Source organism: Rana temporaria, chromosome 1 (assembly GCF_905171775.1).
Source record: "Rana temporaria chromosome 1, aRanTem1.1, whole genome shotgun sequence".
NCBI classification, from domain to species: Eukaryota; Metazoa; Chordata; class Amphibia; order Anura; family Ranidae; genus Rana; species Rana temporaria.
Window position 1 is genome coordinate 291,609,948 of NC_053489.1, and position 25,534 is coordinate 291,635,481.

The 25,534-nt window shown below is 40.7% G+C and overlaps 1 protein-coding gene across 1 annotated transcript in view; it reads right to left on the bottom strand.

Annotated features, from left to right (window-relative positions):
- The window catches only part of PUM3 (pumilio RNA binding family member 3), a 104,403-nt gene that overhangs the window by 67,830 nt on the left and 11,039 nt on the right, over positions 1–25,534 (bottom strand). The window contains exons 4-9 of the mRNA XM_040357323.1: positions 23,433–23,553; positions 22,245–22,320; positions 18,643–18,736; positions 16,810–16,876; positions 13,432–13,606; positions 7,775–7,878 (exon numbers count right to left, since the gene is read on the bottom strand). Of these exons, the coding sequence (XP_040213257.1) occupies positions 7,775–7,878; positions 13,432–13,606; positions 16,810–16,876; positions 18,643–18,736; positions 22,245–22,320; positions 23,433–23,553 (637 nt within the window). The remainder of the gene's footprint in view (positions 1–7,774; positions 7,879–13,431; positions 13,607–16,809; positions 16,877–18,642; positions 18,737–22,244; positions 22,321–23,432; positions 23,554–25,534) is intronic.

The following is a 25,534-nucleotide window of genomic DNA, read 5'->3' on the forward strand; positions in this document are numbered from 1 at the left end:
GACCACCCAGCCAGGTGAAAGAGGAGGGAGAAATCTCATAGAGGTACCGCCTTGTGAGGAATTAAAGAGGGGTTAGTTGACAAGGAAATACATTGCAGGCAGCCATAGGCAACAGTCCTGACCCCATCCATAAGGTGTATTGTAAGTAATTGACATGTCTTCAAAGCAAGACATAGGGAGGGAGAATGACATTTCCAAAGGCAGTGATAAAAAGAGTAAAAATATATTGCTGGCGCAAATGAAAATATATTATTTTGTGTTATTATAGTGGGTGTGCTGCAATCAAAGAAGAAAGGATCAGGGCACCTGTTGGTGTCTGATCCTTCTAAAAAATGTGTGTGGTGAGTTAATTGCACTCCCCTTCTTTTTCCCTTTATTTATCACCACCTGTTGCTAGGTACTGATTAGATTATTGATCATAAATACATAACACCTCTATTTAAATAAACAAATGTGCGTTGTTGCAGTAAGCCTGAGGATGCAACATTGATTGCGAAATGCGTATAGGCTGCCGATACCCACAGAACGGCGCGCTGATCGTGAGGTAGGCGCTGGGGGAACTTGAGAGGAACGACTTTCACCTTCCATCTTGGCTTGGCTTTGCATACATGGTTGGAGAAGCTTGGTGCCGGCATACGGGCACATTTAAATGTGAGTGCAATATCTGTTTATTTTTAAATAGCCAATACATTTTTTTACGAACTACACCATGAGGGGCACTCCTCTTTTTTATGAGCCATTGTAGGAGAGATAGAGACCCCATTGGCATATTCAATGCATCTGGAGATTGGTGAACAGACGTGTAAAAGGAGTGGTTATCCTGGGAATGAACCAAAGGCATTTTGATTGATTGAGATCTGGTGAGTGGCCATTTCTAGCGGTGACGGGAATATCCCAGAAAGTGGTGTCATTATCGCTGTATTATAAACCCATGGGAGAAGCACTTATATGAATATTTAATCAGCACATTGGGACTTTAATGAACAGAGGATTTATTTTGTAATCCTCCATCTAAGTGTTATATATAAATATATATATGTTGTTTCACCATATATACTGTTCTATAATATTGTTTTATTTGTTGTTTTTGTATAACACTTGTTTGCCTTGGATGGGCAGCCACCTTTAACATATTGGATAAGGGTACCAAAGCACTATAAGAGCACTATGTCATAACTGTATAGACAGATTCACGCAAGTTGCATATAGGTTTATATCTCTTTTGGGTGCACTTATATACCCCATGAGAAGAATATTAGCACATTTGTTTATTTAACCACTTCCCGACGGCCGTACGACTATATACGGCCGCCGGGTGGCTCTGAATCTCTGGGAGGCCGTATTTTTACGGCCGCCCCTTTTCACGTTCCCCGCGCGCGCTCCCGAGCGCGCAGCGGGGAACTGCTGTGCTGGCCGTGTCCCTTGGACACAGCCAGTCACAGATCGCCGTGAACGGCCAATCGGAGCGGCCGTTTCCTAGGCGATCTGTGCGGCCAATGAGAGATGATCTCATATGTTTACATATGAGATCATCTCTCATTCCCGGCTCTCGCAGACAGCGGTGCTGTCAGGGGAGAGAGGAGACGGGTCTGTGTCTCTTGTACATAGAGACACAGATCGGTCACCCCCCCAGTCACCCCCCCTCCCCCACAGTTAGAACACTAATTAGGATACACATTTAACCCCTTCCTCACCCCCTAGTGTTAACCCCTTCCCTGCCAGTCACATTTATACAGTAATTAGTGCATATTTATAGCACTGATTGCAGTATAAATGTGAATGGCGCCAAAAATGTGTCAAAAGTGTCCGATGTGTCCGCCATAACGTCGCAGTCCCAATAAAAATCGCAGATCGCCGCCATTTCTAGTAAAAAAAAAAATTTATACAGTAATTAGTGCATATTTATAGCACTGATTGCAGTATAAATGTGAATGGCGCCAAAAATGTGTCAAAAGTGTCCGATGTGTCCGCCATAACGTTGCAGTCCCAATAAAAATCGCAGATCGCCGCCATTTCTAGTAAAAAAAAAAAATTATACAGTAATTAGTGCATATTTATAGCACTGATTGCAGTATAAATGTGAATGGCGCCAAAAACGTGTCAAAAGTGTCCGATGTGTCCGCCATAACGTCGCAGTCCCAATAAAAATCGCAGATCGCCGCCATTTCTAGTAAAAAAAAAAAAATAATAATAATAATTCTGTCCCTTATTTTGTAGGCGCTATAACTTTTGCGCAAACCAGTCGCTTATTGCGATTTTTTTTTTTTTTTTTTACTAAAAATATGTAGAATACGTATCGGCCTAGACTGAGGATAAAAAAAAAACGTAAAAAAAAAAAATTGAGCTATTTATTATAGCAACAAGTAAAAATATTTTTTTTTTTTTCAAAATTGTCGCTCTATTTTTGTTTATAGCGCAAAAAATAAAAACCGCAGAGGTGATCAAATACCACCAAAAGAAAGCTCTATTTGTGGGGAAAAAAGGACGTTAATTTTGTTTTCGAGCCACGTCGCACGACCGCGCAATTGTCAGTTAAAGCGACGCAGTGCCGAATCGCAAAAAGTCCTCTGGTCAGGAAGGGGTTTAAGTGCCCAGTATGGAAGTGGTTAAATAGAGGTGTTATGTATTGATGATCAATAATCTAATCAGTACCTAGCACCAGGTGGTGATAAATAAAGGGAAAAAGAAGGGGAGCGTAATTCACTCACCACACACAGTGATAAAAAGAGCCCCAGGGAGATAAGAATTGGCTTCCAGGATACTTTGTCCTTGTGTAGCATAAAAAGAAAAAGAAAAAAAAGAAGAGGGGAGGAGAAGCTGCAGACATTCGCTGCATCAAGACGGGGAGGATGGGGTGCAGCTTTCAATAGGATATGGAACTTACAGACATGCTACAGAATGATGAAAGATCTAAACTGACCACACTGTCTTGGATCAGCAGCCATGATTAGTGTGGTCAGTTTACTCTCAGGAAGAGGGGTACAGGCAGGATCAACAAGGTTTTATGCAACACGGGAAGGAGAACATAACATTACTCATTAAAAGGCATATTATGTTGCTTTAAAGATTTAGTAGCACAATGTTTTTAAAGTTTACAAACACTTTAAACACACAGGGAGGGCTCTGCAAGGGCAAAAGCACTTGGGGAAGGCCCCAGAGAGATACAGAAAATCACAACGGTGATGAAGAACACCTTCTTTCAAAGGGAATTACACAAGGAGTGCAAGTTCAAAATGTTAGGAAGACCTAAATAAGACCTACTGGATAGCAAGAGCTAGGTGTTTTTTGATTCAAAACAGAAGAAAATGCAGCATGGAAAATGAGAACAATTTCTAGGATGGGGAACTGTATCATCACACTAGGTGAGAACTACTTGACAAGATTCAGTGTATGGGGGAGCAATCTTTATGCCTCAGAGGGGCACCCTACCTAGAGGTTGGAATGTGCCTAATCAGGAATTACCCCCACCACCACTGATCCCCAGCACCCCTCGGATTCTTCTTCTCCTCCCGGCTATAGGTGCTTCTGGGGTGTCAGGAGATTGGTGCAGTGTCAGGATGGAGAGTGGGAGGAAGGGGTGGGTAAACAATAAACATGCTGTGTTACCAGCCCCTTCAAGAATGAGCACAGTGAGGGATCGGTACCCATGGCTCCTGTGTTCATTCATCACAGAAGCATAGAAAACTGTGTATACTATGCCTTAGCTTGCAAATGAATTGGAACCTCTCTACAGAGACTTCTATTCATTCATATGCAGTGCAGCGGAGGCAGAGAAAGACAATAAGGACTGTATGTTCTCAGTTCCTTTTGGTCTCAAAATTGAGACATTGGGGTCTGTTTAGACCCCTGGTATTTCACCAAAAACCTTCTATGTGCAGCAGCCCCCTAACACTTACCTGAGCCCCCTCTCGATCCAGCGATGTTCACGAGAGCCTCGTCTCTCTGGGGACTTGCACTCCTGATTGGATTTTAGCAGGAGTCATTGGCTTTCGCTGCTAAAATCACAGCCATGAGCCACTCAGGAGACGGAGGGGGCAGGGAAGAGTTGCGACACTGTATGTGAATGGAGACACAGAGCCGCGGGTCTGGAGTAAGCCTGCATTAGTGTCCCCACAGCAAGCTGCTTTCTGTGGGGGCACCAGGCCGGAGGGAGGAGCCAGGAGCACCAGTGTGGGACCGGAGAAGAGGAAGATCCAGGCTGCTCTGTGCAAAACCATTACACAGAGCAGGCAAGTATAACTTTTTTTTTTTATAAATAGCAAAGGATTTAATATCACTTTAAAGCTAAACTCCAGGATCTAACTATCTTTGCAATTACTAACGCTCTCCCTAAATTCTCTTGAACTGAAATAACAGTTTAAATGATAGTGCCTTACTTTTCTTGTGATCCAAGAGTTACAGCCCCAGTGATGTCATATTTCCTTAGAAAACAAGTGCATGTCCCTGGTGCCGGGAGGAGTACTTTCTCTCATGCTGTACAGTGCATCATATCCTTGCAAGGAAAGAAGACTATGTTTCCCCATGATGCAAAGAGAAATGCAGGAGATAAGTCAGCGTGTGCAGGGCAGAGACAAGACCGGTGGCAACAGGGATACAAAGTATAGCGGCCACTGGTCTTACAAAGCGGATGTCACAGGCATTTAAGTTATGATTCAGATAATGCACCCTGAATTTCTCAAAGATTACACAATAGGGAGAGAAACAAACAACACATTGCACCAAGGTATGACAGCACCAATACTGCCAGCTAATAAATGTTCTGTCCGGAGTTTAGCTTTAAAAAATATTAACATGTGGGTTTCTTCTGATTTCCCCCCCCCCAAGGATTTTACCACAATGTAAATTATAAACAATATAAGGTGCTAGCGATGGGTTGGATAATTTTCACTGTTGCTTTTGTGTTGTTCTTATGGAGCTGTATGTTTTAGTGGTACCAATTGTTAATATGCTGTTCTATACATTTATGCTGTTGGGACTCCGAGATCTGTTGTGTGCATCACGGTCTGGGAAATGTAACCAAACAGTTAACCTTAAATAGAAAAATACTTTATTTAAATTCAATTCTATTTTGTCCAAAACAGTCATGCTAAACTTGTGTAATCATCTTGGCCCTGGTGTGAGAAGTATATGAATTTATTTAGCTTAAAGCACGGCAATGGAACAAATAAATCTCTAACCCCTGTGTCCATCCTATGACCCTGGCAGTCTTTAGACCTGCAAACTGCAAACCCGCTTTTGTGCGTAGGTGCCTTTTGCAGCTGGTTACTACTGCAAAGGCAATCTCCTTCAGATATGACAAATAGCTAATCAGTTTAGAAGAGATTAATAAGAAAGAGGTCAATCTCTTACGCAAATGGCATAAGGATATAAGTGAAACAATAATCTTGAAAACAGAAACAGCTAAAATATTAATACAAACAAAATGACTATTTAAAAAGTATTTCAAAGCAGTACAAACTTAAGGCAATGTTTGAAAAAAAAAAATCTAACTGGGTGGAGGATGACGACATCTTACATACAATGTTAAATACAAGAGGCTGGTCTATTATTCTTCACCATTGAAGATCTAATTAAAAAATACTATTATTGTGGTGGAGAGTGAGATGTAATATTATGTGTACATACAGTGCATTACTAATGCAATCCGATACAAATCGGCAGATGTTGCCGATATGTACAACAGCTATAGTATTAATCTACAAATAGAAAAAACACTTTGAAGTTTATTTTTCTTTAGCCAAAAAAGTGATTCTCACAACAGACTAACATCATCAGAATTATCACTCCCAGAAACACTCATGTTTACTTGCTTTCTACAATTTGAAGGATATTTAGCCATATTGTATTTAATAGCAGACAATGTCCATTTGCATTAGCTGTACCCTGAAGCATAATTTCAACGAAATCTGGCGTGGTCTCTTGTACTTTGTAAACATAAGATTTGAGCAGCAGATCTTTTATACAAAATCAGTTAAAAGGCTGACAAGCACTGCGCTGTGTCTAATGTTAGTTTTACTCTGTGTATGCAACAAACTAGAGAGTATAATTTACAAACTCTGTCATACTTTTCCTAGAGTCTACACCAAGCATAGCATGAGTAAGAACATGAAGGACAAAACTGTACAATGTCAAGATGCCAGTTTAAAGGACATTTTATATTTATGTGCTGTGCTGAAGTACATACTGTATGTATTTATATGGGTTAAGCCCTGTACACACAATCGGATATCTGATGGAATCTAATCCGACTGATTTTTTCATCATATATCCATTGAAGCTGACTTTCATCAGTCTTGCCTACACACCATCAGTCAAAAATCTGACCGTGTCCAAACGCGGTGACGTAAAACACTACGAAGTGTTGAGAAAAATGAAGTTCAATGCTTCCGAGCATGCGTCGACTTGATTCTGAGCATGCATGGATTTTTGACCGATTGACTTCCACACAGACGATCGTTTTTTTTATCCATAGGAAAAATTTAAAACATGTTCTATTTTCTTTAACCGATGGTGCCCACACACGATCTGTTTGACCGATGAAAACAGTCCATCGGTCCATTTTCATTGGACAAACCGATTGTGTGTACAGGGCTTAAGTGTACGAGGTACAAAAAGGTACTTCATTCCAGTCATTTCCACTAAACAGCCCTGGCTGTTTGAAATGACATTGAAATGGTCATAAATGAAGTAGAAACTCATAGTTCATTACAGCACACAGAAACTGTGCAATCTGACATGGGCATGAACTAAATGTCACGAATATTGTGCCAGCTGAGACACCTGAATGAACGTACAAGCTTCTGTGTGTAAAAGCCTAAGTAGATGAGCTACTTTGTGCAAGCATGCATCACAGCGTGTGTGAAATGCACATGTTCTTCCACCACAGACATGGGCAAGAAGTGCCTAACTTGTGCCTAACTTTTGCTGCTGACCCGGCTTCTACCTAAACTGCATTTGTATTTCCCCTGTCTGCTTGTGTTTGCTGTTCACTTCCGTTACTGACTTTGGGGCCTAGACTTTTGACCAAGATTCTACTTATTGACTTAGTACTTCACTGACCAAGATTCTGCCAATAGACTTAGTACTTCACGCTACTCGTCCTTAGTTTCTGAGTATGACTTAGTGCTTCACTGTTCACCTACTACTGACTCCAGCTTGTACCTGAACTTGGCGTTTCCTTGGTGTTTTACAAGCTGTAGACCTGCACATTGGATACCAGTGCTTCTGTGATTTCCAACAACCAGTACCGACATCCAGGCACCTGTGCTCTTTCATTGCCCTAACTTAATTTCCAGGGGTGCTGGACTGAATTTGTAAAATAGGCCACACTTGTCACATGGCAAGTTGCACCCTATGTTTTCCAATGAGTAGCATTCATATCTATGCGACTTCAATGTAGTTTATGCACTGCTTTGGTCTGACTTTCATGTGACTTGAGGTCCATAAACTTCCATGTTAACCCCCAAACGTCACATGAAAGTCGCACCTGAATGTTTTACAATTGTGCCACATTTGTCAATTATCACTGGTCAAAGCCACAGTCGCATCAAAGTCAAACCCATCCAAAGTTGCGCTCCAAAATCGCACGATTTAGGAGTTGTACAAATGTGAATGAAGCCTAAAAGAGCTCCTAATATTTGTAGTAATTTGTTGTAATCTTGAATTTAATTACAATTCAATAAATCTGAAGTTACATACATTCACAGAAAAACCTTCTGTGTAAAAAAGAAAAAGAAAAGGTATTTATACTCCCACCCTCAAAATGACAACTTACTTTTGTGCGAGTGGTACAAGGATCTGTTTCATTTCCTCCAGGATAGATTCTTGCTTCTGAGGTTGAGCCTCTAATACTTTATCTAAAGAAGGATGAATTGCAGTCTGCAAAAAAAAGCCAACATAAGGATATCCTCAGTATAAAAAACAAATCACTATCTACATAAACTACCTTTTACACAGTAGTCTACATATTATGCACATAACAGATAAAAGTCCCCAGGTCTAGTGATGATTTGTTTATATGGCAATCTACAATTGGCCCAAACAACTGTTTTTGGGGACAAAGCAATCAGACAGGTTGTAAAGTCTTATCCAAAGACTACTGTTTTTCATTTATGGATTAGCCAGTACCAACACGGTTTATGCATTGTTTCTTTTACTTTTACTAAAAACACAATGCGTTTGTGCCTGCCCCAAAAGAGAACATTAGTTGCTTGGATCATTCCTGCAAGACCATATGTCTATATCAGGGTAAAGTAACCTCGGTACACCAGCCCTGATAAACTACACATTTTCTGCAAGATAGACAGCCAAAGGAATGACTCCAAAGGCAGAGGCATGATGGGATTTGTAGTTTTACCACAGCTGGAGTTCTGGGGTTGCCTACTCCTGGTCTATATCCTACTCTGGAATCCAGACAAGGTTGACTAACCATGGAAAATGGTTTAATAAATAAACGATGAACAAAGTCTAAAAAAAAAAAAATAGTATGAAATTTTCTTTACAAGGTTTAAAGTGTTACTAAGCCCAGGAGCCTGCATTCATTATATGTGGTCTCCCACAGTACACAGAACATTGAAATGCAATTACTTTAGTAAATATACTGCTAAATACCTTTTCTCATCAGCTGTATTTAGCAGTCTTATGACTTCTTTAAGTGTCTGGTGAAAGCTTGTAGGAGAAGTTTTCCTTCTACTCTGACTGTCCTATGAGGCTGCAGGACCCCTGACCATCTGTCTGGACTGTGCTAATCACATGCACCCCCCCCCCCCAAAAAAAACTCTCTAATATACATCAAACTGAGCATTTGCAGAGTGCCCCCAGGGCTCTGTACTATTAGGAGGTAGATTGGGGACCATAAAAGAAGGGGAGGATCAGAAAAAACAGGATCTTTTTACATACAGACTGATTTTACTGTTGTGGGTTTAAGTAACACTTTAAGCAGTGTAGTTATATAAAATCCTTTTTTTTTTTTATAAAAGGGAAGGAAGTTCACACTTGCATTAAATGATTGGTTCTCTTTAAAAGTATTGCTATTTTCCCTCTTGTAACTGGTCTCCAAGTAGCAGGTCCCCTTTGTCTTTTTGCAAGTGTCTCCTTAGCTAGACAGCTGCTAAACAGACAGCTAGGCATTAGCGCTCTAGGCCAGCATGGTGTGTGTTTAACCACTTTAATACCGGGCTTTAAAACCCACCTCCATACCGGGCCTATTCTGGCACTTCTCTCCTACATGTACAAAAAATATTTTTTTTGCTAGAAAATTACTCAGAACCCCCAAAAATGATATATGTTTTTTAGCAGACACCCTAGGGAATAAAATGGCGGTCATTGCAACTTTTTATCTTGCACGGTATTTGCTCAATAATTTTTCAAACGCTTTTTTTTGTAAAAAAATGGTTTCATGAATTAAAAAATAACAAAACAGTAAAGTTAGCCCAATTGCGACACCGCACATGTGTGGTTTGAACGACGTTTACATACGTGGCCGAGACTTGCGTGTGCGTTCGCTTCTGAGCGCGAGCTACCGGGAACAGGGGCGTTTTAATTTATTTATTTTTTATTTTACTTATTTATTTTGTACACTTTTTTTTTCCGATCGCTTTTATTCCTATTACAAGGAATGTAAACATCCCTTGTAATAGGAATAGTGTGTGACAGGTCCTCTTTAGGGAGAGATGCGAGGTCAATAAGACCCCACATCTCTCCTCCAGGCTGAAAGGAATGAGATTGTGATAAAAAAATTCACAGATCTCATTCTTACTAGCCGCAATCGCGGTTTGTTTCCTTACGGGTACCCGGGCGTGACGTCATCAACAAATCGCGCCCGGGCCTCCGACGGTCATAGAGATGACTGGTGACCATCTGGTCACCAGTCATCTCTATGCTTCACATTCGGCGGACGGCGATCATCTCTCCGGGCCCCCAACGGCACAGGAGAGCCCGGAGAAGCACTGGATGGCGGCGGGAGGGGGGTGTCCCCTCCCGCCGCCTATAAGAACGATCAAGGCGGCGGAACCGCCGCTATGATCGTTTTTACGGTGCGCAGGATCGCCGCCGGAAGAAAATGATACCTGAATAATGCCTCTAGGTGCACCCGGGATAACAGATCCCCTTTTTGGACGTCATATGACGGCGTGCGGTTTTGAAGTGGTTAAAGACATGCATTAGGTGAAAAAAACCTTCTGTGCTGCAGTTGTACCCCAGAGCCCCCACCCCCCCTCTTCTTACCTGAGCCCTTTGGTCCAGCGACGAGCACGAGCCCAGTGGCTGTCTCTGTCCTCATTAGATAAATTGATAGCAGCAGGAGCCAAATCCAGTGACAAGAGCGGGGGGTGGGGCCAAGTCCTGCTGTCTGTGTCAATGGACCTGGCAGCGGGACTCGTGAGCGGGCCAGCACAGGTGCCCCCATGGAAGGCGGCTCTTCGTGGGGGCACTCGAAGGAGGAGTCAGGAGCGCTGCCAGGGCACCCCAGAAAAGGAGAATCAGGACTGCTCTGTGCAAAACCCTTGCTGCCATATAGCAGAATGATGGCGGCAAAGTGGTTGCGATATCCTGACTGGTCGTCATATGATGTCATCAGGATATCACTGCCGGCGAGCGCCCGTGCTCAGCGAGGCGATCGGAGGTGCTGTGTGTCAGTCTGACACACAGCAACTCCGATCGTGGTATGAAGCTCCTGACAGAGGCTTCTTGCCACGTGATCAGCTGTGACCAATCACAGCTGATCATCGTGTGAACCAGGAAGTGCCGGTAAACGACTTTCCTCGTGTTCACGCTGACAGGGAGAGCTGGTCGGCAAAAAACGAAAAACCGCAGAGGTGATCAAATACCACCAAACGAAAGCTCTATTTGTGGGGGGAAAATTATAAAAACTTAGTTTGGGTGCAGCGTAGCATGACCGCGCAATTGTCATTCAAAGCATGACAGCTGAAAATTATCCTGGGCAGGAAGAGGGGAAAGTGCCTGGTATGGAGGTGGTTAAGAAAAAAAAAAACTTTACAATTACTTTAAAGTGTAATGCATCCGTGAAATGCCTAATAAATCTCATAATTTACCAGTCATAACTGGTATCATATATAATAATCAGTATTAAGCAGGGTAAGGGCAAGCATAAAGTCCCATAAAAAGGAACTGAAAGCTATGCCATTTCATATGTTGCTATCCTGTAGTTTTCAACAGGAAATACAGTTTACAATCAAACAAGTGCAGCTTTTGTATTATGTACAAATACAAAAAAAAAAAAAAAGGTGTGAAAAAGGTTATTCAGTGTGGAAAAAAAGCAGCACCACAAATGTAAGATATTACTACAAAAAATTAAATAAAGGTATGTTGCGCTACAGTGATTGATATTAAAAATACTGGGGGGAAAAAAAAGTATAAAAACAGTCTAGAAAAATCAGTCTCTCAAATGGACCATAATGGACCTTTGTACATCCCCTGCTGACGACTCCTACTGGGACACATTCATCAAGCCTGTTTGACCCTTCGTAATAAAGGGTCCAGGCTATCTGGTAAGAGTCCAACCTATTGTGGTGGTGGCGTGTTCACTTGGTGAAGGGATTGGATAACCTTATCCACAGCTGAATAATGAGTTTGCCATTTTTTCTGGACTATTTATAATTTCCTTTTCAGTATTTTAATATCAATCACTGTAGCGCAACACACTTTTATTTTGTTTCCATTATGTATAGCAGTACTGGGGAAAATAGTTATCTGCAAGAAATAAACTGCAATCTACAAAAAATATATATATATATATATATATATCTATATATATATATCTATATATATATATATATATATATATATATATATATATATATCTATATATATATATATGCGCAACAGAATTGTACAGAGTACTTTTTTATTTTTATATAGTCAGTACATACCCTACTTATTATGGCATAATTACTTTACCCTGTATATGTTTGTTGTTCTATTTATTGCATTCTGCTGCTTCTAATTAAGCTGGATGAATAGTACAATATTTCATGTCAATTATTTTATCAAGTACAGAAATATGCAGTAATCGCTATAAAAAATGTAATTTGTTGGGTGCCCTCCTGGAAAAATCAAACAGGAGGCTGATTCAGTACTTGGGATGGGAAAAGCAAGCGAATGTGTGGATTAAAAAAAAAATATTTAAATTATCCCAATCATTCACACAAGCAAGGTGGATGGGGGAATCCTACCTGCTATACCACACGAGTCAAACACAAGGCCCACATGCCAAATATGGCCCTCCAAATTATTTCATGTGGTCCTCACACCACTCCTGCAGCTGTGGCATCCCCACCCCCTCATCTTAGCAGCCAGCAGCAGAGAGGACAAAACTCCTCCACCAGATCCTATGCTTCTCTGTACAGCCGCAGAGGCACCCCTTCCCCCCATCTCAGCAGTCAGCAGCAGAGAGGATGACAAGACTCCTCCTACAGATCCTACAAGGTCAGTAGCTGACTCCAACCCTCCTCTGGCCCTCCTCCAGACCATGCACTGTCTACTTCACAGCTCCAGCCCCAGCTTTTTCCCTGTAGCAACACATAGTAGGGGGGTTTATTGTACTGTAAGGGAGGATGGGAGATTCCTGACATCTAGTCTAACAGATAAAACTGTCCCTGAAAGGACCAGAATGCTGATGCGGCCCATGATGGAATTGAGTTCCACACCCCTGAGTTTGACAACTAGCAGCTACACTTGTGTTCTGACAGCAGGGACTGCTCTATTGTCAGAAATAGGAAAAATTACCAACAGTCCCAGTCAAGAAGAGTCGATCATTTAATTGAATGGGAATGGCCACAGATGGATCAAAATGTGGTCAGTTCCTGCTGAACTAGCCATGTTTCAATCCATCTATGGCCAGTTAAACCCCTGTCCCCTTTGGTAGGTGAGTACAATCCTTAAATTAGCGCTGTCAAAAAAGATGAAGAAAGAGGGAAAAAAGCTCTAATTTGCTTTACATCCCTCATAGCGAACACGCAGAGAAAAAGAAGAACCTATTGCCACCACATTTTAAAAAAATATATAAAAAGCAGCAATATTGCCGTATTAATTATTTAATGTCATCCTTTCATACCCTGTGGTTGCTCACGCTGACAAATTACTAGAGAACACAGTAGTGATGAAGCAGCTGGCAGGAAGAACCACAGGACCCAACAGAGGGGAACATTATCTGACACACTGGGAAATGTCAGCAGCAGTGCCCAGATCTTTTTAAGAAAATTAGGAATTGATTCACCACCTGGCGGAAAATTATTAGCTTCTTATTTTACAGGCTGACTTTTGTTCAAAAATTTTACACTGCAAAGGGGTCAATTTAAGCAAACAGTCTTCTATCTGCTGCTCATTTGCCCTAATCACACAAAGGCTCAAACAATTAACACTTGTTAAACACTGTCAAATGATCACTATATCCCAACCTTATCTGCTAATTACCTTGTAGAAGCGGAATGTATTTCCATATAGTTCTTCACACAGCATGTTCCTCTGCTCTAAAATGGCTTTGTGATTATATGCATATTCAACAATGTATGAAGCCTCTGAATGCCTCAACAATTTCTTCACCTGTCCTTTAAAGCTTTTAATTATTTCAGCCACTTGGGATTTTGACCTGTAAATATGAAAAATAATATGTGACAAACAAAAAAAGATAAATGTTTAAAGTGTTACTAAACCCAGGACCCTGCATTCACAATATCTGGTCTCCCACAGTACACAGAATATGGAAATACAATTATTTTTAGTAAATATAAACTAAATACCTTTTCTAATCAGCAGTACAGTGAGGGGGAAAAAGCATTTGATCCTCGCTGATTTTGTGTTTGCCCACTGACAAATGTTCAGTCTAACATTTTAATTGTGGGTTTATTCTAACAGAACCACAACAAAAATATCCAGGAAAAAGTATTTAAAAAAGTTATAAATTGATTTGCATTTTAATGAGTGAAATTAGTATTTGACCCCTTCGCAAAACATGACTTAGTACTTGGTGGCAAAACCCCTTTTAGCAATCACAGAAGTCAGACATTTCTTGTAGTTGGCCACCAGGTTTGCACACATCTCAGAAGGTTAGAAAATTATAATTTATTGAAAAAAGTACATGGTATAGTCGAAAATATTCAAAATTTATAAAAATCATATAAAATTATACAATTTGTACAGTGAGCCCTCGTGCATCAACACATTTCACAGTTAGGCTTCTTCAGTATACAGTCAAAGTTTAAAGAAGTAACAAAAAGAAAGAGAACAAGTCTTACTGTCTTATAGTGGACTTGGCCTCGTCTGTAAAGGTCCAGTGGTCAAAACGATTTTTAGTTTAAATATATCCAAAATAAAGGACGTTCCAAAAGACTGCAGAACAACAATCAGCAGATTCTTTTCACATCAGAATTAAAGGATTGCTGAGCAGGGGCGTATGGACGTCATATGTGACATCAAGCAGGGGACCATATCAAAAGGATACAAGATACAGAGGAGAATAACCAACACGGAACTCCTGTATGCTGATGGGTTATTAAATAGCCCAGCTGGACACCATATCCAAAGAGGAAAGATATAAGGGTATGCCCCTGGGAGACAGTCTAGCACTGTGTACAGTGCCAAGTTCACTATAAGACAGTGAGACTCGTTCTCTTTCTTTTTGTTACTTGTTTGACTGTATCCTGAAAAAGCCCAACAGTGAAACGCGTTGATGCACAAGGGCTTACTGTACAAATTGTATCATTTTATATGATTTTTATCAATGTTGAACATTTTCGACTATACCATGTACTTTTTTCAAATTGTTATTTTTCTAACCTCCACATTGTTTTCTATGCCTCTAAAGTCCAGCCCAATGGTGACTCTCTGAGCACAGTTTTTCTTGTTGCTGGAGGATATTTTGAGTGCTGCAATGTTGCTATACATTATTTTCCAATATTCGAGCAGAGGACTTGAAGGCAAGGACTCTGTCCTATGGTGAGAATGTAAAGGTTCACAAACATAGTAAAACACTATTAGTCTCACATGTTAGATAATTTCCTGCCAATATTAATTAATTATTTATTTTATTTGCAGCACTGCCCATTCATTTCAAAGAGTCTCGGTCCTTAAGTGGTTAATAATTGTGATACATACATACATACATACATACATACACACACACACACACACTTCAATATAGAGCACATTATTTAATCATTACAACCCAGGTGCAGCCCACAAAGTGTTTTGACATAATGTAAAAGAGAAGAACATTCATTATGTTGTGTAATGATTGAAATGTCAGTCACAAGCACTTTCAATATACAATATTACTATGATACCCTAGGTATAACACTTCCTATGCTGTAATTTGTAGACAATGGCATTTTAACGGTAAAGATTAAAGTTAAAAATCATATAGTAACAAAAAGTAGCAATCATACATACATCTATCCACTAACCAAGGGGACAGACAATACCACACATCAACATGGGAACTCACAGAGTAAACCAATTTAAACTACGGGGCAGATCCTCAAAGAAATTACGCCGGCGTATCTCTTGATACACCGCGTAATTTCAAATTTTGCGCGTCGTATCTTTGTTTTGGTATCCACAAAACAAGATACGACGGCATCTGGGTTAGATCCGACAGGCGTACGCCTTAGTACGCCGTCGGATCTTAGATGCAATTCTTCTGCGGCCGCTAGGTGGCGTTTCCGCTTGTGAAACCCAGCTTACCTTAGAGAGCTCTGGAAACTCCTTGTCCTGTTCCCCCGGCCCCTACTATGTGTAAGTTACCCTGTGTCTATTAGGCCGACAGGGTGACTGAGAAACTTAGTCTGGTCTGCACTAACCAGACTCACTGTACAATCACACAGGACTCAGAATTTCATGTTACCCATGTTATCCAGGGTTCTATATGTGTGGTTTGTGTTGAAAGAATGAAAGGGCTCTTTCACTTGGGACAGTAATATTTCTGAACAATATCCCTCAAGAAATATATGAAGATAAATGAATTCCAACTGCTGGAAAATTGTATGAGCTTGGTCTCAGTCTATATCGTTTAAGATGTGGCTGTATCCCATTGTTCTATTATTTCTGTCTGCCTTGGGAGCAACCTATTATGGGATGTATATGTGTTTCTAGCATGTAGACCGGGGGCAGGGTGGAGGGAGGGGGAATTCCTCCCTGCTAAGATGGTCTACTGTTGGAAAGTTGAATATATCTGTGTGTCATGTTACTGGAGGAGGTAAAGATTATCCCGTCCTGTGTCATTGTGCAAAGGGGGAGATTGTCCTCTGAGTGTATAGCTTTTTGTGTCTGTGGATCGTGCTAGTCCTGGAGAAAGGAGGCTTATACGGTAAATAGCTGAAAGTCGATCCTGGTTTGCTTGGGCTGTCTTGACTGGTCGTTCGAGCATACTAGTGGAATTAGAGAGCCGCCGCGGGGAGTGTCCCCTCCCACTACTTGTAAAAGCAATACAGCAGCTAGTTAGCTGCTAGGATTGCTATTACAAGAGAGCCGTCAGAAAGCTCTAAAAAACATTACCAAGATGAAGCCTGCAGCTGCAGGCATCATTCTGGTATAAGTGCTTGAAGTCCAGTGATGTGCGGGTACATCGCTGATTGGCAAATGGTTAAATAATCAGGAAATTCAAATTTATATAGAGTACAAATATTTTTATCTTTCATTTAACTACATATGTCTCTACATGTTTTAGGTCCCAATTACATTTTTCATAGCAGATCAATATTTTTACATTTTATTTTTTTACTGACTCCATTAAAGAAATTGTATTAGCACATTTACAAAATCACATGCAGTACAAAGAAAATCTGGAAAACATACCCATACATCAGAAATTTCCTCACAATATTTCTGGCATACTTTGACTTGCTCAAGTCCACTATGTGCTCTGTGAGACAGATTACAGTTTAGAGTTTATTCACACATTTTCATTGAATTAAAATAATTAAATACTGTAACCATTATCAAAATTCTACAGAAGTTTTTTATAAGGATTCAATGCAGAGTTAAGATGCAATTTACTTTGGGAGCAAAGGCTGATGTAAACAGTCCTACATATTCTGTAAATTGCTGTGCAAGACACACTATAAATGGGATTTTATAAAAAATATAAGTGGTTCTAAAATCCATCTCTTTTAAATTGAACGCATTCTCTGCATTAGGGTAAAAAAAAAAATCCCAGCTATCCCATCCTACCCCATCGCTAAAAACTTACGTGACTCCTGTTTTGGCTCTAGCATCATTCTCCTATCTCCTGGTTTTACAGGAGACACAGAGCAGAAGGAACCTATGGCTCTTGCTGCTGTCAGTCAAACTCCTGTGAGGAGCGGGCTGTCCAGTGCTGTGTGCGTCTATGGGCGCACATAGCCTAGCTCGGAATCACGCATGCATGTGGTGCCCCATAGCATTTGACTTTCGAAGAAGGGACTTGGAGGAAGAAAAATCAGATATCACCAGCAGGGGACTGCCAAACAGGAGGTAAGGAACCTGCAGGTATGTATAACCTCTTTTTTTTTTTTTTTTTTAATAACCTTCAATATCAGGTTAAGCATTGATGCCTCCATAGCCTACAAAAGTAGCTTAATTTATAGCCATTTATGGAACACAACTGATTGCCTTCAATAACAAATACAAAGATGAATTAATGCTTACCTTTTCACACTGCATTTATCCGATTAAAGGGTATGGCATGGAACCATATTTAATTTTATATAACAACAAAAATCACACACACCATTTAGTAGATATTTCCATTAAAGGAGAAATCCAGCCTAAACTAATTTGGCTGGGCTTCTCCTATGGGTCACAGGTGACCAATTTTTTTTGCACTCCTGTGACCTGTTTTCAGCAGAGAGAGAACTAAAATCCGCTCTCTGATGTCACAGGAATCAGTCCAGACACCGCGTCATTGCGACAATAAGGTCTGGATCCGCCAGGTGTCTGGACTGACACCTGTCTCAGCGAGCCGCTGAGAGCCTGAGATGGCCGCTCCCCTCCCCTACACAGCTCAGCGCTCCAGTGAGCGTGGAGGAGCAGAGCAAAGATGTTCTGATTGACAGTCAGCAGCTCTCTGCTCGGAAAGCTGGGAGAACCGAGCCATCGGCCATGTTCGATTGCTCGGTTCTGAGTGTAGAGGGGTTGGGGAACAGATGCAGCATCGGAACAATGCTGCATCCACCTAGGTAAGTATGATTGGGGGGGGGGGGGGGTAATGCAGGAAATACAGAATTTGCCAGAAAACCAATATTCTTCGAACTTCTTGTTTGTGTTGACAACACAGTGGCTTTACTGCATTAAAAACCCAGCCAGTGTTGTCTGACCTCTGTACATTGATTTCTTTCCTAGAAAAACACTGCTGCTGCCTTAGCATTCAAGAGTCAGCCTAAATGCTGTTGGTTTGGCATCCTGGGAGAGGTAGCCTTGGGTGGGGGGCATCAACAGGAACTGAGCTCTCAGCAACTGCCGGGTAATAATGTCACAGGAAATAATAAAGCAGTTTCTTGCTACAGAAACAAGTTAAAAAAAAAGTTTGTTTAGACATGCTCTAGAGGCAGGAAAAGGGTTTTGGGGCAAATTTGGGTAATGCACGGATAAACACTTTAATAAATGATGGTGTCTGCCGCATAAAAAATATAATAAATTGTGAAAAGATACCTTTAAGTTCATCAAAAACATCTTGCCTTCTTTTCTCATTAGCGTATTTTATGTAACATTGGATAACCCTGGTTGTATCATGAGCAAATGCAATCTGTAGAGACAAGACATGAAAACAGATCAACCTAAAATGGGCACTGTAAAATGGAAATTCCAATAGACTGCTCTTTAACTGAACCAATTGGTTCTTACTAACAAACAGCTAAGCATAATAGCACTATCTATATATATATAAAATAATAAGAACCTGCATAAATCTAATAATGAATAACCGTTAGGTAAGAGCTACGAGTCTTACAGCTATAAAAAGCTGGATAGTATTACCAAAGTTCAAAGACAAACTACACTTCTCAAAACCATTCTTGTTTAATATCATAAAACCAATTCAAATATAAAGTGTTATAGTTTCTAGCATAATAACACAAATACAATATCAAAATGGAAGTATAAAATGCGTGACACAAAAGTGCTATGTAATAATCCCCAAAAAAGTGCTTAGTGCAAAACACATATAGAAGTTCATATATGAAGATCTTTAGGGTCCTCAAAGTGCTTGCTGTGATGCAGAAACCAAATTACTGGCAAGTGCAGAGTGTTTTCACCTGGGATCACTTTTTTTTTTTTAGTTTCTTTTATCATCAAGTCACTATTTTGGTTCTGCATCACAGTAAGCGCTTTATTAAAAAAATCACAGCAAGTACTTTATTGAGGACCATAAAAAGTCCTATTGTGATGGCCATAGGCTCTGGTCACACAATAACAATAAAAGATCAACAAATCTTTCCCCTTTTCTACAAATCCTTTATGATACTGTCCTGTTGACAATATTTTAACAGACAGGAAGTAAGGGTAACAGCAGCACAGGCAGAAATTAAAATACTTTTCTTTGTATTTCGTTTCTTCCCCTATCTCCCCCTTTTGCAGATTTTTCTTAATTTCCTTTCTGTTGCAAATTTCCAGATAAACCAGCAAGAGAGGGTAAATCTCTAATGGAGCCCCTAATAGCATTAAGGAAACAACACAAGTTGTAATCCTTTCTTATTCTGACCAAAACCAGTACATTAGGTTTTTGGCTGGATATACACTTTAAGGCCTCCGGTACAGGGTAATAAAAAACGCTGCATTTTTTACTGATGTGAAATGAGATGCACTGTTGTCTACGGGACATTGCACACAGCCGAGTAAAGAGGCGTAATACAGCGATGAGTATCGAGTAGCAAAACAAAAATAGAACATTTTACATTTGAGTGCAGTCATTTACTCGCATACGTGTGTTACAACACTGGCAATGAAGAAGAATTTCACTTGTCTACATACGCTTGCGCACCTCAACTATAATCAACATTACTCAGGTCTTTACACACAGTTTTTTTTTTTTTACTCAGAATTTCTGTCAAAAAGTTCCAGAGTAAACATCAGTAAATTATTTGTGCAACTGGCCTAAATATCCAAGGTTTTTTTTATTGAGTGTTGTACTCCTTTCTCTGGCCCTTGCAAGTATAGCACAGAGGAACAAGGTTTGTTTCAAGTATACAAAATTTAGAAACACAATCTCTAAAACTATAAAAATGACACGGGTATGCTAGAGAGTACTGTATACAAGTGGTTGTAAACCCTCCTGGGGGGGACACACATAGCATAGCATACTAGCTCATTATGAATTACTTACCTGAGAACAAAGCCCCCGAAGCTGTCCTCGTCTCCCCCTCCGGGCAGCGACATCTATCCCAGAGGTTATTTCCGGGTACCGCGGCTCCGGCGCTGTGAATGGGCAGAGCCACGATGACGTCACTCCAGCGCATGCGTGGGAGCCGACGGGAATGGCACAGTACAACTGAAGCAACGGCACGTATGTGCCATTGCTTCAGTTGGCTTAAGTGCGCATGTGCCACATGACGTCGGCACATGCAAATACAGGGATATCTCCTAAACCCTGCAGGTTTAGGAGATATCCAGTGCATCTACAGGTAAGCATAATTATAGGCTTGCCTGTAGTTTAAAGTGGTTGTAAAGGGTTTACAACCATTTTAAAATACAACTAGGCAAAACCCAGAAAAGTAATAGAGGGACATTAGTTCTGGTGACCTGGAGGTCCCCCTAGGAATTCCCTTATTTGGCTATGGGACACAGATGATGAAAAAAAATCTGACTAGGGTTATAAGCTTCCCTTACTGTAGCCAAAAAGAAAAAATATTTTTTTTTTCCCTATAGTTCTACTCTAAACATACTCTAATCAGAAATATTTTTTTTACATGTAACAGGAGTTGACTACCATTACTTAACCACTTAAGCCCCGGACCATATTGCTGCCTAAAGACCCAAGGTGTTTTTACAGTTTGGGACTGCGTCGCTTTAACAGACAATTGCGCGGTCGTGCGACGTGGCTCCCAAACAAAATTGGCGTCCTTTTTTCCCCACAAATAGAGCTTTCTTTTGGTGGTATTTGATCACCTCGGCGGTTTTTATTTTTTGCGCTATAAACAAAAATAGAGCGACAATTTTGAAAAAAATTCTATATTTTTTACTTTTTGCTATAATAAATATCCCCCAAAAACATATATAAAAAAAATTTTTTTACTCAGTTTAGGGCGATACGTATTCTTGTACCTATTTTTGGTAAAAAAAAAAATCGCAATAAGCGTTTATCGATTGGTTTGCGCAAAATTTATAGCGTTTACAAAATAGGGGATAGTTTTATTGCATTTTTATAATTTTTTTTTTTTTACTACCAATGGCGGCGATCAGCGATTTTTTTCGTGACTGCGACATTATGGCGGACACTTCGGACAATTTTGACACATTTTTGGGATTTTTGTCATTTTCACAGCAAAAAATGCATTTAAATTGCATTCTTTATTGTGAAAATGAGTTGCAGTTTGGGAGTTAACCACAGGTGGCGCTGTAGGATTTGGTGTACACTGTGTGTTTACAACTGTAGGGGGGTGTGGCTGTAGGAATGACGTCATCGATCGAGTCTCCCTATATAAGGGATCACTCGATCGATGCAGTGCCATAGTGAAGCACGGGGAAGCCGTGTTTACACACGGCTCTCCCCGTTCTTCAGCTCCGGGGAGCGATCGCGACGGAGCGGCTATAAACAAATAGCCGCGCCGTCGTCCCGGATCGCTCCCCGAGGGGACCCGACCGCCGCAAGTCGCGGGGGGGGTCCCGATCATACCCCCGACCCACGTCTAGGCAGGGACGTACAGGTACGCCAATGTGCCTGTACGTGCCATTCTGCCGACGTATATGTACATGCGGCGGTCGGGAAGGGGTTAAAGAATAACATAAGGCAATAAATTATAAAATCAATGAATACAATATAATAGAACATTTAGGATCATGTATGTACCACATTTCCTAATTGCTTTCAGATACACTGCAATAATCAAGTCTCAGGGGATGCCAAAGGCATATTTAAATGTAATACATATTGAGCTATTATGCAATCTAATTAAACTGACTTATGTGTCTCAAGACCAGAGCAGCTCACATTGATTAGCTGCTTAATGAAAGCAATTAAAGCGGAAACATGTAGAGAGAAAGACTCGTAATATGTGGTTTGACTCTGGTCGCAGGTTCATTCAAGCATGTCCACTCACACTTTTCACATTCCCCTGAAGCAGCTTCTCAAGCTCGTCCATTAACTTGACTCTTTTTTGGGCATCACAGTCCTTTCTAGAAATAAACACACAAGATATTTAGAGGGTTTCCTTTTTTCTGGTTCCTAATGAAAGCATCAGACAGCATTACATATTAAGCAGATGTAAAACAACACTTAGACCTAAGGTATGTGGTGGTCTCCCACTGTGTCACTGGTCCCCAAAAAGTGTCAACAGTGACAGCATAAGAATGTCTGCCGCAATATCGCAGTCCCGCTATAAATCACTGATCGCCGCCATTACTAGTATAAATAAATACAAATATCCCATAGTTTGTAGACGCTATAACTTATGCGCAAACCAATCAATATACTCTTATTGGGATTTTTTTACCAAAAAATATGTAGCAGAATACATATTGGACCAAATTAATTTTGAAATTTTATTGTGTAAAAAAAAAAAAAGCAGAGGTGATCAAATATCACCAAGAAAAAAAGGAACATAATTTTTGTTTGGGGTACAGCGTTGCATGACAGCGCAATTGTCAGTTAATTAACGCTGTGCCGTATTGCAAAAAAATGGCCTGGTCATGAAGGGGGGTAAATCTTCTGTAGGTCAAGTGGTTAATGGTCACAGCATATGTAATTTTCTGTATATAGCCACTACATGACATAAAACAAATTCTCATTTTATTTTTATATAAAAATTATAGAGACCAAAGAGGAATCCTTCTGGCTCAGTTTTCTGTGCATTTACTTCAGTTTAGTCCATTTTAATGTGAATTTCAGCTTGAGGGGCATCTTAAATGATTTTACTACATAAAAAAAAAAAGGACTAAATTAAGATTTTTACACTGCTCCTTAAAAGAAGCCTAATACAATCACATTCGAAAATAGATTGTCTTTAGAAGTTCTTAAATCTATTCAGTTCTTTTTAGGGCTCAGGTGGCCAAGTGCAGCAAGCCTGTTAGAATGGATGACAGACTGACGGCTGCAAGGCTCTTCACTGATCTTCATGCACATCCCTGTGTATACATTTTTACAGGAGCTCTGAATGCAATCTGTGTGCATCGGTCCAGCAGTGAAGATCTGGGCCTCCCAAGGTTACAAACACGGCCTTCTGCATGGGTGTACAGATCCGTTCATCCTTGTGAATGAGCCCTTAATGAAAAATAAAATATTTCCATACCTCCTAATTGACTCCCAAATCTTCTTGGATTTTGTCATGGTGTCATAGTTACTCTTCTCGTTGAGCTGCCTGGTCTGCTTTAACTCCTTCTTCACTGTTTTTGGCTTCTTGGCTTCAGAATCTGTAAAAACACAGTGCAAAGAACAAGGTCAATAGGAACTGTAGGTCCAGCTCCAGGTAAGAAGAATTTTTTTTTTTTCTGTAGCATCTGTTAAAATAAAAAAGTTTGTTTTTCCTGCAATACTCAAATTCTGTCCGATAATGTGTCCTAAGGACCCTCGCCTCCATCCTGCAGCACTGTTCCTCTTGTGAGTTTAAAGGCAGAATGTTTTTCTTATCTAATGCATTCTATGAGAAGATGCCCCACTACATTTGAGAGGGTTTGGGGAGGTTGGCTTGATGTACCAGGCTTGGCCCCAGTAGACCAGAATATAGATAGGATATTGGGGTAGAATGCTGTTGGTTACTCAATGCTGGTTATTACTATCTGACTTTGGAGTGTGAAATTATGATGCTCTATTGGCACTGTAATTTCGGTTTTCAGCCACTAGGTGGGGCTGTATGTTCTCTTTAGTGAGCTCTATGCAATTAAAAGTTGTATTTGCCTATTTGTGGGGGGGGGGGGGGGGGGGTTTCCCCCATATTTCTTTGTACATTACAACTTTGCATTCTTTTGCGGCTGTTTATGGAACATGTATGATATGTATGAGATTATATATATATATAATTCTCCACAGAGTAGCCCCAATCCTCTTCTTCTGGGGTCCACCATCAGTGCTCCAGGCCCCTCCTCTTCATCGGGTGCCCCCACGGAAAGCCGCTTTCCCTGGAGACACCCATGTGAGCTTGCTCCCGAGTCCCGCTGCTGCGTTCATTGACAGAGACTGCGGGACTCGGCTCCGCCCCCGTTCACAGGATTTGATTTACAGCAGCAAGAGCCAATGGCTCCTGCTGCTATTAATCTGTCCAATGACAATGCACTTGTGCACCTCGCTGGATCAGATCAGGTTCAGGTAAGAAAAAGGGGGAGGGGGGTGAAAATCCTTGTGGCTTTAGAACTTAAAATTTATACTGTAAAACAGTGCAATAATTATTATTTTAATAAATATATATAAAACTTATATACAGTATATGTAAAAATAAATATACCCAGAAGTATGATATACAGGGTATTTTAACTTCAGACATAAAGCTATATGAAGGGTGGAGAGGGGGTTATTAATCTTTTATTTTAAACGTAAGACCCCATACACACTGTACAACTTTTGTTGTCCGAATTTCCTTTAGATTTAGCAAGGTCCTGCCTGATTGCATACACATTTAAACTCTAATGCCCTGTAAACACAATCAGTTCATCCGATGAAAACGGACCGATGGATTTTTTCATCAAATATCCGCTGAAGCTGACTTTCGTCAGTCTTGCCTACACACCATCAGTTAAAAATCCGTTTGTGTCGGAACGTGGTGACGCAAAACACTACGACGTGCTGAGAAAAATTAAGTTCAATGCTTCCAAGCATGCGTCGACTCGATTCTGAGCATGCGTGGATTTTTAACCGATGGACTTGCCCACAGACGATCGTTTTTTTCACCATCAGATTATTTTAAAACAGGTTCTACGTTTTTTCACAGATGGGAAAAAAAAAAACGATGGGACCCACACACGATTGGTTCGTCCTAAGAAAACGGTCCATCGGACCATTTTCATCAGACAAACCGATCGTGTGTACGCGGCATTAAGGTTTGACCTCATTATATAGTTTTGGTAAATTTGGTAAATCTGAAGGAAAAAATCTACAGAAAATGATATAGTATGTATCCAGCTTAACCACTTAACGCCCGCCGCACGACTATTTACGTCCGCAAAATGGCACGAACAGGCAGATGGGCGTATATATATGTCCTTGCCTTTGCGCAGGTCGGGGGTCTGATCGGGACCCCCTCCGCTGCGTGCGGATTCCCTCGGGGAGCGATCCGGGACGACGGCGCGTTTATAGCCACTCCATCGCGATCGCTCCCCGGAGCTGAAGAACGGGGAGAGCTGTATGTAAACACGGCTTCCCCGTGCTTCACTGTGGCGGCGCATCGATCGTGTCATCCCC